The sequence below is a fragment of the Oratosquilla oratoria genome, chromosome 16 (genome assembly GCF_046742065.1).
Source record: "Oratosquilla oratoria isolate Oo_2021 chromosome 16, ASM4674206v1, whole genome shotgun sequence".
NCBI classification, from domain to species: Eukaryota; Metazoa; Arthropoda; class Malacostraca; order Stomatopoda; family Squillidae; genus Oratosquilla; species Oratosquilla oratoria.
Genome location: NC_134792.1, coordinates 10,336,016 through 10,351,523, shown reverse-complemented (window position 1 = coordinate 10,351,523; position 15,508 = coordinate 10,336,016). Strand labels below are relative to the sequence as shown.

The window sequence follows — 15,508 nt, the reverse complement described above, 5'->3', positions numbered from 1 at the left end:
TCTTTGCAGACGATGCAAAACTATTGAAGAGAGTGAGTAACGAAGAAGACTGTAAATCTTTTCAGGGAGATCTGGACAAAATTTGCAATTGGAGTAAAAAGAACAAAGTGAATTTCAACATTAAAAAATGTAGTGTAATGGGATTTGGAAAAAGCAAAAATAGAATATCCGGTCAATACTAAATTGGAACAAAAGAAGTTACAAAAGTAAACTTAGAGAGACCTAGGAGTGATCATTTCAAATGACATGACACCAGACAAACATGTAAACAAAATAGTTGGAGAAACCTGCAACTTAATAAGATCAATGAAAGTGACCTTTGACTACATGGACAAGGAAATGATGAAGAAAATCTAAGTTACACTGATAAGACCAAAATTAGAGTATGCAGCATCACAATGGACACCCAGTACAAAAAGAAAAAAACATAAACTAGAAAGAATTCAAAGAACACTAACAAAGATGGCACCAACACTCAGCAAGTTGACATACAAACAAAGACTGGACAAACTAAACTTATTAACTCTTGAGCAAAGAAGAGAAAGAGGTGATTTGATAACCATCTATAGAATTATGAAAAGGATGGAAATTCCTGACAGGGATGATCTACTTAAATGGGACAGAAGAAATACAAGGGGACACAAGATGAAACTTAAGAAGGACAGTTACAGAAGAGATCTGAAAAAGAATAGCTTTCCACATAGAGTGATAGATACATGGAATAAATTGAAAGAGAAAACAGTGAGTGCTAAAACTATACATGATTTTAAGAAAGAACTGGATGCGGAAAGATACAACTGTGGGTCCCTATGAGCATAGCTCTCCCGCAAAATACAACTAGGTAAATAACATGCAGTTGATACTTTAGGGTCTCTGTGGGGCACCCCTACGGACCAGATCACACATAATTTTGTCTGTGTTAGAGGAAAACTCTGTACATAGAAAAATGATGACACTTTTATACTACGACTGTCCCTCCGTTATGCTGTCCCCCAACCCCTTGTTACTGTCCTGTACCATTTCTCTGAATATTCATTTCCTTTTTTCACCTACCTACCCTGTGGTGGGGGAAAAGAATACTGCCACCAAGTATTTTCACTTGAGTTGTAAAAGGCGACAAAAAAGGGATGGGGGATGGGATTAGGAGTCCTACTACTTGTAGCCCCAAAAGGGGACATTCCTAAAAAAAGAAAGAAAAGGCATAAGAGGGTCTGGGAGTTTTCCAACCAGTACCCTAAGGTTTGGGTCTTTTAATGTGTGTGGATGTGGTACAGATGAGAGTAAAAGGGAAGAGATAGGCAGTATGTTTGTGAGAAGAAAGATGGATGTGTTGGCTTTGAAACTAAAATGAAAGGAAAGGGCAACTGTGAGTTTGGGAGTGTAGCTGGGAGTTACTCAGGAGTGAAGAGGGGACGAGGGAGAGAAGGGGTGGCTATACTAGTAAGTGAAGAGATAAGTAAGCGGGTAGTGGAGTGGAAGGAGGTGTCATCAAGGTTGATGTGGATGAAGGTGAAGCTGGGAAAGGAGATGTGGATTTTTGTAAGTGCGTATGGGCCTGGTAGTGAGAAGAACATAGAGGAAAGGGAGGCATTTTGGGTAGATATAAATGAGTGCATAGAAGGATTAGGAAGAAATGTCAATATAGTTGTGTTGGGAGGCCTAAATGCTAGGGTAGGAAATGAACCAATTGACGGAGTGATTGTAAAGTATGGATTTCGAGGCAGAAATTGTAGTGGAGAGTTGATGGTGGAGATGTGTCTTGAAAGAGAGTTGATGATAGCAAATACAGTGTTTAAGAAGAAAGTCAAGCATAAGTACACATGGGAGAGGGTGGTGGATGGAAGGATGGCAGATAGAGCATTAATGGACTATATAGTGGTGACCAGGAGTATGGTAGGAAGAGGTAAGGATGTACATGTTCTAAGGGGAGAGAGTGTGGGAATATCAGATCATTTCCTGGTGGAAGGTAAATTGAGAGTGGATAACAGGTGGAGAAAGAGGAAAAGGGCAGAATGTAGGGAGGTACTTAGAGTGAACTGCTTAAATGAAGAAAAAAAGGAGAATGAGTATAAGAAGAAGTTGAGAGAGGAGTGGGAGAGAGTAAAGGATAGAGTAGAACTAGGAGTGGAGGAATGGGGATGGTTCAAGGAGGGAGTCATAAGGTGTGCAAAGATGGTGTGTGGAACAAGGAGGGCAGGAGGAAATAGAAGGAAGGGTAGTGAGTGGTGGGATGAGGAAGCAAAGAAGGGTGTAGAAGAGAAGAAGCAGGCATTCATAGATTGGCTACAAATTGGGACGAGGGAATTGTATGAGAGGTACAAAGTAAAGAGAAAGGAAGTTAAGCATAATATAAAGGAAGCAAAGAGGAGAGCAGATGTGAAATGGGGAAAGAGTATGACAGAAAATTTTGAAAGTAATAAAAAGATGTTTTGGAAGGAAGTTAAAAGAGGAAGAGGAGGTGAATCAAGTAGAGAAGAAAAGGTAAGGGGTGCAGGTGGAGAGATGATAATGGAAGAGAGAGCAGTGAGAGGAAGGTGGGCAGAGTATTTTAGGGAGTTGCTAAATGTGAAGGAGGATAGGGAGGGAATGGTAGTTGCAGTGGGAAGCGCTAAAAAAATGAGAGTGATGAGTGAGAAAAATGGAGGAGAAATAAGGAAGGATGAAGTGAAAGCAGCTGTTAAGATGATGAGAGCAGGTAAGGGACCGGGGTTGGATGGATGGCATGCAGAATGTCTGAAGAAAGGAGGTACAGTTATGGTGGACTGGCTGGTGAAGTTATTTAATGTTTGTTTAAGAGAGGGTAGAGTGCCAGAAGACTGGAGGAGTGCCTGTATAGTTCCGCTTTACAAAGGAAAGGGGGACAAGTGTGAGTGTAGTAGTTACAGAGGGATCAGCTTGTTGAGTGTAGTTGGGAAGGCTTATGAGAGGGTCTTGATTGAGAGGATTGAGAGAGGAACAGAGGGAGTAATTGGCAAGGAACAGTGTGGTTTTAGGACAGGTAGGGGATGTGTAGGTCAGATTTTTGTGGTAAGACAGATATGTGAGAAAGCTATAGGAAAAGGTAAGGATGTTTTTTTGGCTTTTATGGATCTGGAAAAGGCTTATGACAGGGTAGACAGGAAGGCACTGTGGGAGGTACTGCAGATATATGGGATAGGAGGAAAGCTGTTAAGAGCAGTCAAGAGTTTTTATGAGAGTAGTAGAGCTTGCGTTGGGATTAGAAATGGAGAGAGTGAATGGTTCGAGGTAAAGGTGGGACTTCATCAGGGGTGTGTTATGTTGCCCTGGCTTTTCAATCTTTACATGGATGGGGTGGTGAGAGAGGTGAATGCAAGGGTAGTGGGTCAGGGGTTGGAGGTGATTAAAGAAAATGGAGAAAAGTGTGAAGTGAGCCAGTTGTTGTTTGCTGATGACACTGTGCTTGTAGCAGGATCAGAGGAGGGATTGAGGAAGTTAGTGACAGAGTTTGAGAAGGTGTGTGAAAGAAGGAAGCTGAAGATAAATGTGGGTAAAAGGTGATGAGACATACAAGGGGAGAAAGTGACAGTAGGCTGGAAGTGAGCATTAAGGGTGAGAAACTGGAGGAAGTGGATAGTTTCAGTTACTTGGGTGCGAATGTGACAGGAAAAGGAGGAGTAGGGGTGGAGGTAGAATGTAGATTGAGAGGAGTGAGTAAATGCCTTGGTGGGTTAAAAAGTGTAATGAGAAATAGACATCTGGGAATGGATGCTAAGAGGAGGTTATATGAAGGAGTGATTGTGCCAACAGCAATGTACGGGGCAGAAACATGGAACATGAGAGAGGAAGAGAGGTGGAGTTTGAATGTGTTTGAGATGAAGTGTCTGAGAAGTATGATAGGGGTTACTAGGCTAGATAGAGTGAGAAATGAGGAGGTGAGGAGGAGAACAGGGGTGGAAAAGGAGCTGGGAGATAGGGTTGATGAAAGAGTATTGGGATGGTTTGGACACATGGAAATAATGAGTGAAGAAAGATTAGTAAAAGAAGTGTGGAAGGAGTGAATATGAGGGGGCATCCTAGGATGAGATGGATGGATGGGGTGAAAGGGGCATTACAAAAGAGAGGAATGTCTGTAGAGGAAGGATGGGAGAGGGCAGAAGATAGGGGTGAATGGAGAAGGGTTGTGTATAGATGAGGCTGTGATGCATGAAGGGGAGTGGATAGGGGATGGGGGGTGAGGAAGTATGTATGAGAAAAAATTTGAGCTTCCTTTCATGTCCCCTTGTATTTCTCTTATCCCAATTTAGTAAGTCTACTCTATCAAGGACTTCCATGCCTCTCATGATTCTATAGATGGTCTACAAATCTCCTCTTTCTCTTTGTTTCAGTCAGTAATTCCAGATTTGACAATCCTCATATGACAGTTTTGAAGTGTTGGGGCCATCTTTGTAGTTGCTCTTTGGATTCTTTCAATTTTCTTTATATTCTTTTTAGTACTGGGTGATCATAGTGTCACAATGTATCCCAGTCTTGGCCTTATCAGTGTGACTAGTATTTTCTTAACCATTTCTTCGTCTAAGTAGGTAAAAGCCACCTTTATTGATCTTAGTAAGGTATAGGTTTCTCTGACAGTTTTATTTATCTGTTTATCAGGGAACATATTCTTTGTGATTATTCCCAGGTCTTTTTCAGATCCCACTTTCTTTATTTCCTTTGTACTAATTTTATATTGTCCTGATATTCTTTTTTCACTTTTACCAAATTCTGGGGTATTGGCTGCTTGTTATTGTGGCAAAGTAGCATGCAGTCGATACTTTAGGGTCTATATGGGGCGCCCCTACGGACCAGAGCCTCACATCATTTTGTCTATGATAGAAGAAATTCTGTTCATAGAGAAATGATGACACTTTTATACTACTACTGTCCCTCCGTTATGCTGTCCCCCAACCCCTTGTTGCTGTCCTGTACCATTTCTCTGAGTATTATCTTTCTGTGATGGGGGAATTCCCTGTGGTGGGGGAAAAGAATACTGCCACCAAGTATCCCACTTGGATCGTAAGAGGCGAGAAAAAAGGGACGGGGAGAGGGACTAGGCATCCTTCTCCCTGTAGCCCCATGGGGCACACATCCTAAAGACAAAAGTGAAGGCATAAGGGGTGCTGGAGGGCCTCGGGCCAGCACCCTAAGGTTTGGGTCTTTTAATGTGCGTGGATGTGGTACAGATGAGAGTAAAAGGGAAGAGATAGGTAGTATGTTTGTGAGAAGAAAGATGGATGTGTTGGCTTTGAGTGAAACTAAGTTGAAAGGGAAGGGTGAGTGTAAGTTTGGGAGTGTAAGTGGGAGGTTATCAGGAGTGAAGAGAGGGCGAGGGAGGGAAGGGGTGGCTATTCTAGTAAGTGAGGAGATAGGTAAGCAGGTGGTGGAGTGGAAGGAGGTTTCCTCAAGGATAATGTGGATGAAGGTGAAACTGGGAAGGGAGATGTGGGTTTTTGTAAGTGCATATGGGCCTGGCAGTGAGAAGAGCGTGGAGGAAAGGGAGGCCTTTTGGATAGATTTAAATGATTGCATAGAGGGTTTAGGAAGAAATGTCAATGTAATAGTACTGGGAGACCTTAATGCTAGGGTAGGAAATGGTCCAATCGATGGAGTGGTTGGGAAGTGTGGAGTTCCAGGAAAGAATCGTAGTGGAGAGTTGATGGTGGAAATGTGTCTAGAAAGAGAGTTGATGATAGCAAATACAGTGTTTCGGAAGAAAGTCAAGCATAAGTACACATGGGAGAGGGTGGTGGAGGGAAGGGTAGTAGATAGAGCGCTAATGGATTATGTAGTGGTAAATAGGATTATGATAGGAAGAGTTAAGGATGTACATGTGCTAAGGGGAGAGGGTGGGGGAATATCAGATCATTTTTTGGTGGAAGGTAAGCTGAGAGTGGAGGATAGATGGAGAAAGAGGAAAGGGACAAAAGGTAGGGAGGTTCTTAGAGTGAACTCCTTGAATGAAAAGGAAAAGGAGAAGGAGTACGAAAAGAAGCTGAAGGAGGAGTGGGAGGGAGTAAAGGATGGAGCAGAGATGGGTGTGGAGGAGGAATGGGGATGGTTCAAGGAGGGAGTCTTAAAGTGTGCAAGGATGGTGTGTGGAACAAGAAGGACAGGGGGAAATAGAAGAAAGGGTAGTGAATGGTGGGATGAGGAAACAAAGAAGGTTGTAGAAGAGAAGAAGCGAGCATTCACAGATTGGTTACAAAAGAGGACAGGGGAGTCATATGAGACGTACAAAGAATAGAAAAGAGAAGTAAAGCAAAAGGTAAAGGAGGCAAAGAGGAGAGCAGATGTGAAATGGGGTAGGAGTATGACAGAAAATTTTGAAAGTAATAAAAAGATGTTTTGGAAAGAAATTAAGAGAGGAAGAGGAGGCGAATCAAGTAGGGAAGAAAAGGTAAAAGGTACAGATGGAGAGTTGATAATGGAAGAGATGGCAGTGAGGGGAAGATGGGCAGAATATTTTAGGGAGTTGTTGAATGTGAAGGAGGATAGGGAAGGAAAGATAGCTGCAGTGGGAAATACGAAGAAAATGAGAGTGATGAGTGAGGAGAATGGAGGAGAAATAAGGAAGGATGAGGTGAAGGCAGTTGTAAAGATGATGAAAGCAGGTAAGGCACCTGGTCTGGATGGATGTCATGCAGAATGTCTGAAAAAGGGAGGTTCAGTGATGGTGGACTGGTTGGTGAGATTATTTAATGTTTGCTGGAGAGAGGGTAGAGTACCGGAGGACTGGAGTAGTGCCTGTATAGTTCCTCTTTACAAGGGAAAAGGGGACAAGTGTGAATGTAGTAATTTCAGAGGGATTAGCCTGTTGAGTGTAGTAGGGAAGGCTTATGGGAGAATCTTAATTGAGAGGATTAGGAGAGGAACAGAAGGAGTAATTGGTGAGGAACAGTGTGGATTTAGGACAGGTAGAGGTTGTGTAGATCAGATCTTTGTTGTAAGACAGATATGTGAGAAAGCTATAGGAAAGGGGAAGGATGTTTTTTGGGCTTTTATGGATCTGGAAAAGGCTTATGATAGGGTAGACAGAAAGGCACTGTGGGAGGTTATGCAGATTTATGGGATAGGAGGAAAGCTTTTGGGAGCTGTCAAGAGTTTTTATGTGAGTAGTAGAGCATGTGTTAGGATTGGAAATGGAGAGAGTGAGTGGTTTGAAGTAAAGGTGGGACTTCGTCAAGGATGCGTTATGTCGCCCTGGCTGTTCAACTTATACATGGATGGGGTGGTGCGAGAGGTGAATGCTAGGGTAGTGAGTCAGGGATTGGAGATGGTTAAAGAAAATGGAGAAAAGTGGGAGGTGAGCCAGCTGTTGTTTGCGGACGACACTGCGCTTGTGGCAGGGTCAGAGGAGGGATTGAGGAAGCTGGTGGCAGAGTTTGGGAGAGTATGTGATAGAAGAAAGCTAAAGATAAATGTGGGTAAAAGTAAGGTGATGAGATGTACAAGGGGTGAAAGTGGCAGTAGACTAGAAGTGAACATTAAGGGAGAGCGACTGGAGGAGGTGGATAGTTTTAGATACTTGGGTGCAAGTGTAGCAGGAAAAGGTGGAGTGAAGGTGGAGGTAGAATGTAGATTGAGAGAAGCGAGTAAATGCCTTGGTGGTTTAAAGAGTGTAATGAGAAATAGACATTTGGGAATGGATGCGAAGAGGAGACTATATGAAGGAGTGATTGTGCCAACAGAACTGTATGGGGCAGAAACGTGGAACATAAGAGAAGAAGAGAGAAGGAGTTTGAATGTGTTTGAGATGAGGTGTCTGAGAAGTATGGTGGGGGTTACTAGGCTAGATAGAGTGAGAAATGAGGAGGTGAGGAGGAGAACAGGGGTGAAAAAGGATTTGGGAGATAGGGTTGATGAAAGAATATTAGGATGGTTTGGACACATGAAAGAATGAGTGAAGAAAGACTAGTAAAAGAGGTATGGAAGGCAGATGTGGAGGGAGTGAACATGAGGGGACGTCCTAGGATGAGGTGGATGGATGGGGTGAAGGGGGCTTTGGGGAAGAGGGGAATGTCTGTTGAGGAAGGAAGGGAGAGGACGGAAGACAGAGGTGAGTGGAGAATGGTTGTATATGGATGATGTGACTGCATGAGGAGGAATGGGCGGGGGGGTGAGGTAGTATGTGTGAGTAATTTTTGACGCAGCCCGAAGGGATTTCTCCCCGTCCTCTCCTTATATGCAAAGGGGGACGGAGAGGGGGGGTCGCCGATTAAATGAAGCGGCCTTGCTGTGGATGTACTGTGTCTTGCGACACTGCTTCTGACCCAGGGCGGTGGGCAGGGTGCAGGGATGACCCGTCATCCAGGAGGTGCTCAGATGAGAGGAAGGGTGGGAGGGGTGTGGAGTGTATTTAGGGATGAAATGGGTGGGAGTGTTTTTATGCCTTTCCCTTTTTGGCTACCTCCCTTGGAAGGGGGAAAAAGCCTTGGTATATGTATGTACCAAATTCCATTATGCTACATTTCTTAATGTTGAAGTCCACTTCCCACTTCTGACTCCATTCACAAACCCTGTTCAGATCTCTCTGCAGCAATTCACAATCCATTTCAGTACTCACTTTCCTTAGCAATTTTGTGTCATCATAGATATATTCATAAGGGTGAATGGAAGGCAGTCTCAGATTTATAAATCCAAAGAATTATTGGGTTAAGTGTATTTGAATGTTTATTCCTTGCTGTGGGTGTGCTGTGTCTTGCAGCACTGCTTCTGACTTGGGGTGGTGGGTGAGGTCCAAGGATGACCTGTCATCCAGGGGGAGCTGGGATGGGAGGGAAGGAGGGAGGTGAATGGGAGTGGAGTATGTGGGAATGGATTGAGTGGGATTGGATTTTATGCCTTTGTTTTTTTTTGGCTACCTCCCATGTAAGGGGAAAAAAGCCTTTGGTATATGTATGTATGAATGTTTAGTAGTAATATTGAATTGATGATATAAGACATATTACAGTATCATGCAAAGTGATATTTATTGTGATCCAGGTGTGGGATGGGTGAAGGGTGAGTTCATGCCTTGGCAGCCACCCCCTTTATAAAGGGGAAATGTCTGTTTGATATATGTATGTTTATAAGCAACTAGAAGATAATATCCCACTGTTTTTCTTATGTCATAGCCATATGGATAGCAGTTCATATATTTAAAAGAAAATACAATATTGAATCCCTTTCCCAGCTGCAGTAGACTGGGTACATACTCTGACGATGCCAGACCTTTACCGGGGTCCCTACAGAGATGATGACCCTGAAGCCATTGACAAGTACCTGACAGATGCCAGACAGATGCTGGAATATATTGAAAGTCAAGGGAGAAAGGTGTGTATCATGAATAAACTTGATGCCAGTATATGACTGCTACTAATTTCATTGGTCATTTTGTTGTGATATATTTTATGTTAAAAATGTGAACAAAAGAATTTTGCAATGACATAATGAACCCATTTGTAATTTACTTTTTTTCATGTATTGTTACTTGTTACTATGTCATACTGCATTGCTTCTGACCCAGGACAATGGGCAAGATGCAGGGATGACCCATCATCTATGAGGAGCCAAGATGAGAGGGAGGGAGGGGTGGTGGATGGGAGTGGAATTATGCCTTTTGACTTTGGCTCCTGGTAAGGGGGAAAGAACTCTTGGTATATGTATGTATTGTAAGTAAGGGCATATTTTCTTTTTTTTTTTTTGTTAGAAAAGACTTCATTCACAAAATGACTATGTAACATATTGTATGTTACTGTTGTTTTAATTTTCAGCCATACTTGTTGTGTAACAACAAAAGTGTGTCGTGTCATTGTAGCAAAAGTTTGATGGTATAATCTGATGATTTCACTTTTCGATCCTACCAGATTGCATGTTTTCTATGTGAACCATTCCTGACTGTAGCAGGATGCATTGAACCACCTCCAAGATATCTACAGGGGATTTACAAGTGAGTGTATGGTCATTTGATAGTCTAAAGTAATTATTGAAAAGCTATCTATATTAGAGATCATTTGGATAATTTGATTTTGCCAACATCAAATATGCATGGTGGAACTGTCAATTGCTCATAGATGGGTGTCACAGTGATTCCTTTTGTTATATCTTAGGTTTTCCCGTGTGTGTCAATCAGTTTCTTTATTAATATCCTTCAATTAGGAAGGATAAACCAAACCCATGCTTGCCACAATACTGCATATATTACACTGTCTTTGTTTACGTCATGGCGCTCAAAGCATGCAAAAACATCAACAAAACATAAAAACATTACCGTACATTGATTTAGTTGATTTATTAAGAGGTTTCACTGACCTATTTGACCTTCTCAATACTGGCTCAGTAAGAACATAAGGTTCATTAATAGGTTTGTCAAAATTATTATTATTAGGAAGCACTTCAGTGGCAACTGCAGGTTGTGAAATGGTGTCACTGGTAACACAGTCACTTACAGTTTCACGATTTCCAAAATTAATGTTAGTATTTGGTTTAACTAATAAATTTTCAATTTGACAATCAAACAGAGAAGGTGTAGAAACTGGTTATTTTTAATTTTCAGTAGTACTATACCTGGCTTTCAATTGATCAGAATGTCTATGCCAAATTAAATTTCCAATTTCGGTGAACACTTTTGCAACATAATTTCTGGCACCTGTAACCTCAGTAATAATGCCTGGTAACCAAGTTTCATCTCTAGAATACTTTTTTGCAAAAACTGCTTGCCCAACTTCAAATCTGCTTTCTACACAATCAAGAGCATTTTGCTTATTAACTAACATGTTCACTTCCTCCTTTGTTTTAGTTGTTTTGCATATGTTCAGAGGAGATTTAAATTTTTTGTGAAACATTATTTCAGCAGGGCTTTCTTTTGTACCTGAATGAATGTTTTTCCTGCTGTTATACAGAAACTTACTAACTCTTGTGTTAATTGATCCACTTTGATATTTTAGCATTCTCTGTTTAAAACTTTTAACATATCTCTCAGCCAATCCATTGGATGCAGGATGTAATGGAGCTGGATTGATCAGTTTTATTCCATTCCTTTCATAAAACTCTTTGATATCAGCAGAAACAAAATAAGCAGCATTATCAGAAACAATGACATCAGGAATACCAAAATTAGCAAAGCTTTTCCTTAACAATTCCATAGTATTAACAGTAGTAATGCTTAAACTATATTGAACATCAGTAATCTTAGAATAAGAATTTACTGCAATCAAAAAATACTTATTTTCTATTGGTCCACAATAATCAATGTGAATTCTACTCAAGGCTTACTAGCAAAATTCCACATCAGTTTACTTGAAGAAGCTGGATTATTTCTAACACAACATTCATTACAACTTTTTGCAAGCTCTTCAATATCATCAGAAACCCTAGGCCACCAAATGTTTTCTCTAGCCTCAGCTTTCATTGCAACAGTTCCATTATGACTGGAATGCAGTAGCTCTAACACTTTAGTTCTTGAGGCAGATGGAACAATAACTATTTTTAAACAGAACAACACCATCATGAATGGATAAATAATTTTTAACATGAAAATATTCTCTACAAACATCTGAATTGTTATTCCATCCAAATTTAAAAGAGAAATTAATTTACTCAGTACAGGATCTTCTTTTGTCATTTTCTGCAGTGTCAAAAGAAAAGTTAAAAGCATTGAACTTTTCTACAAGTGTCACATTTTCAGCTGGTGTACCTGAATTAATACAATCATCAATAGGTAACGTACTCAAAGCATCAGCAACTACATTGGTTTTACCACTTTTATGAACAAGATCATAGCTATATTGTGACAACAAAACTAACTACCTGGTTAATCTTGTATTTGAATTTATTGGAATTGCTTTGTTTTTTCCAAACAGTCCAAGAAGTGGTTTATGATCAGTTCTTAACTCAAAATTCCTACCTAATAGATAGTATCTAAACTTTGTGTCTAAGAACACTCCACGAAGTAGCCCTAAATCCAGCTATTTTTCGACTGATAATTGTTGTAAACAGATCGAAGGAGGGCTATGTCGAGTGGTACTGAAATGTAGAAAAGTGATCTAAGTGTAACAAGAACAGAAAAATGAAGGAAAATGGAGACAACCAAAAGAAGATTGGATATGAGTAAATACAAAATGCCTTTGGGAGTAGTTAGGAAGAAAATATGTAACATAGCCCCAGATATGAAGATGAATCATTTGGGTCTCACTAATTACCAACCAAACCCAAACAAAGATGGATTTTGCTCAAATGCACAATTTTAGATAAAAAATTAGCATATGAATGCATTATTTGACCTATTTTCTTTAAAATGTGTGATTTCCATGTAATTTGATCAACGAGAAGTTATGTTTTTATCCTCTGCAAAATTACCGACCACAGCCATGAATACTGTCCGACTCACTAATTACCGACCAAAACTGACTGAACCTGAACAAGGACGGTTTTTGCTCAGATGCACAATTTTGTATAAGAAATTAGCATATGGTTGCATTATTTGACCTATTTTCTTTAAAATGTGTGATTGCCATGTAATTTGATCAAAGAGAAGTTACGTTTTTATCCTCTGCAAAATTACCAACCACAGTTGCGAATACCGTCCAACTATTTGGCACGGTTTTGACCACACAAACTTGACATTTTTTTTTATTAAATCATCGAGTGGTGACAGAAGATAGGGGTGAATGGAGAAGGGTTGTGTATAGATGATACTGTGATGCATGAGGGGGAGGGGATGGAGGGTGAGGAAGTATGTATGAGGAATTTGACGCAACCTGAGGGGATTTCTCCCCGTCTTCTCCTTTTCTGCATGAGGGGATGGAGAGGGGGGGTCGCCAAATTAATGAAGCGGCCTTGCTGTGGATGTGCTGTGTCTTGCAACATTTCTTCTGACCCAGGGCAGTGGACAGGATGCAGGGATGACCCGTCATCCAAGAGGTGCCAAAATGAGAGGGAGGGTGGAGGGGAGTGGAATATGTAGGAGATGGAATGGGTGGGAGTGGTTTCTATACCTTTTTCTTTTTGGCTACCCCATGTGTAAGGGGGAAAAAGCCTTTGGTATATGTATGTATAGAGTGGTGACAAGATTTCAGAAAATTTATGTTAAATCTACTATAATGAGTGACAAATCTAAGAAATGACTGTACCTCCTGTAAGTTTTTTGGTACTGGAGCATCAAGAATAGCTTTAACTTTATTTGGTGATGGAGATAAGCCTTCTCCAGAAATCACATAACCAAGGAAATCAATTACAGTCTTATGAAACTTGCATTTTTCCAGATTCAACTTGACATTAGCTTAAGCCAATTTATTCAAAACAAGCTTAACTTTATTTCTTTGGTTTTCTCTTGACTTGGCACAAATAAGGATGTCATCAAAATAAATAATTAAACCATCAATACCACTTAATAAATGTGCAATAAAAGGCAATCTTTTGTATTTAAACAATCCTTTTTTCAGTTGAGATAACAAGGTATTTCTGGTTTTCTTCAGAAACCTTTATTTGCAAATATGCATTACACAAATCTAGCTTACAGAACACATTATTATCTCCAACTATAGCCAAGATTTCATCAAGCTTAGGCAATGGGTATTTCTCAATATCAATTTGACTGATTAAATGATTAAAATCAGCACAAATTCTCATTTTACCTGAATCTTTCAAATCTGGTACAGGGAGTGAAGCCCAGTCACTATAAGCTACAGGTTCTATGATTTCATTGTCCAAAAACTCTTGTACAGCAATATCAATTAACTCTTTGTGCGCTAAGCGCACTTGCTTTGTTTTGATGAGTTTAGGAGTAGCATCATTTTTCATATATATTTTAGCTTCAACTCCTTTAATAGGTAAATCTTCATTTATTTTATAACTATCCAAAAGTTGATAAGGATTATCAGAAACATTCATGCCATTTACTGATTTCACTTTCAAAGCTTCATCTAAACCTGTGATCTTAATACCTACTTTGTTCATTAGATGGGCAGAGTATTTTAGGGAGTTGCTAAATGAAAAGGAAAAGGAGAAGGAGTACAAGAAGAAGCTGAAGGAGGAGTGGGAGGGAGTGAAGGATAGAGTAGAGCTAGGTGTGGAGGAGGAATGGGGATGGTTCAAGGAGGGAGTCACAAAGTGCACAAAGATGGTGTGTGGAACAAGAAGGACAGGAGGAAATAGAAGGAAGGGTAGTGAATGGTGGGATGAGGAAACAAAGAAGGTTGTAGAAGAGAAGAAGTGAGCTTTCACAGATTGGTTACAAAATAGGACGAGGGAGTCATATGAGAGGTACAAACAAAAGAAAAGAGAAGTAAAGCAAAAGGTAAAGGAGGCAAAGAGGAGAGCAGATGTGAAGTGGGGTAAGAGTATGAGAGAAAATTTTGAAAGTAATAAAAAGATGTTTTGGAAAGAAATTAAGAGAGGAAGAGGAGGCGAATCAAGTAGAGAAGAAAAGGTAAAAGGTGCAGATGGAGAGATGATAATGGAAGAGAAGGCAGTATGGGGAAGATGGGCAGAATATTTTAGGAGTTGCTAAATGTGAAGGAGGATAGGGAGGGAAAGATAGCTGCAGTGGGAAATGCTAAGAAAATGAGAGTGATGAGTGAGGAAAATGGAAGAGAAATAAGGAAGGATGAAGTGAAAGCAGTTGTTAAGATGATGAAAGCAGGTAAGGCACCTGGTCTGGATGGATGCCATGCAGAATGTCTAAAAAAAGGAGGTACAGTGATGGTGGACTGGTTGGTGAGGTTATTTAATGTTAGCTGGAGAGAGGGTAGAGTGCCGGAGGACTGGAGGAGTGCCTGCATAGTTCCACTTTACAAGGGAAAAGGGGACAAGTGTGAATGTAGTAGTTTCAGAGGGATTAGCTTGTTAAGTGTAGTTGGGAAGGCTTATGGGAAGATCTTGATTGAGAGGATTAGGAGAGGAAGAGAGGGAGTAATTGGTGAGGAACAGTGTGGATTTAGGACGGGTAGAGGTTGTGTAGATCAGATCTTTGTGGTAAGACAAATATGTGAGAAAGCTATAGGAAAGGGGAAGGATGTTGTTTTGGCTTTTATGGATCTGGAAAAGGCTTACGATAGGGTAGACAGAAAGGCACTGTGGGAGGTTATGCAGATATATGGGATAGGAAGAAAGCTTCTAGGAGCTGTCAAGAGTTTTTATGAGAGTAGTAGAGCTTGTGTCAGGATTAGAAATGGAGAGAGTGAGTGGTTCGAGGTAAAGGTGGGACTTCGTCAAGGATGCGTTATGTCGCCCTGGCTGTTCAACTTATACATGGATGGGGTAGTGCGAGAGGTAAATGCAAGGGTAGTGGGTCAGGGATTGGAGATGGTTAAAGAAAATGGAGAAAAGTGTGAGGTGAGCCAGCTGTTGTTTGCTGACGACACTGTGTTTGTGGCAGGATCAGAGGAGGGACTGAGGAAGTTGGTGACAGAGTTTGGGAGAGTATGTGATAGAAGAAAGCTAAAGATAAATGTGGGTAAAAGTAAGGTGATGAGATGTACAAGGGGTGAAAGTGGCAGTAGTCTGGAAGTGAGCATTAAGGGAGAGTGACTGG

The 15,508-nt window shown here is 40.7% G+C and overlaps 1 protein-coding gene across 10 annotated transcripts in view; it reads left to right on the top strand.

Annotated features, from left to right (window-relative positions):
- The window catches only part of LOC143033825 (5-phosphohydroxy-L-lysine phospho-lyase-like), a 345,670-nt gene that overhangs the window by 215,301 nt on the left and 114,861 nt on the right, over window positions 1–15,508 (top strand). For all 10 annotated transcript variants that reach the window (XM_076199342.1, XM_076199340.1, XM_076199339.1 and 7 more), the window contains 2 exons: window positions 9,170–9,309; window positions 9,843–9,925. In XM_076199342.1, coding sequence (XP_076055457.1) covers window positions 9,170–9,309; window positions 9,843–9,925 — 223 coding nt within the window. The remainder of the gene's footprint in view (window positions 1–9,169; window positions 9,310–9,842; window positions 9,926–15,508) is intronic.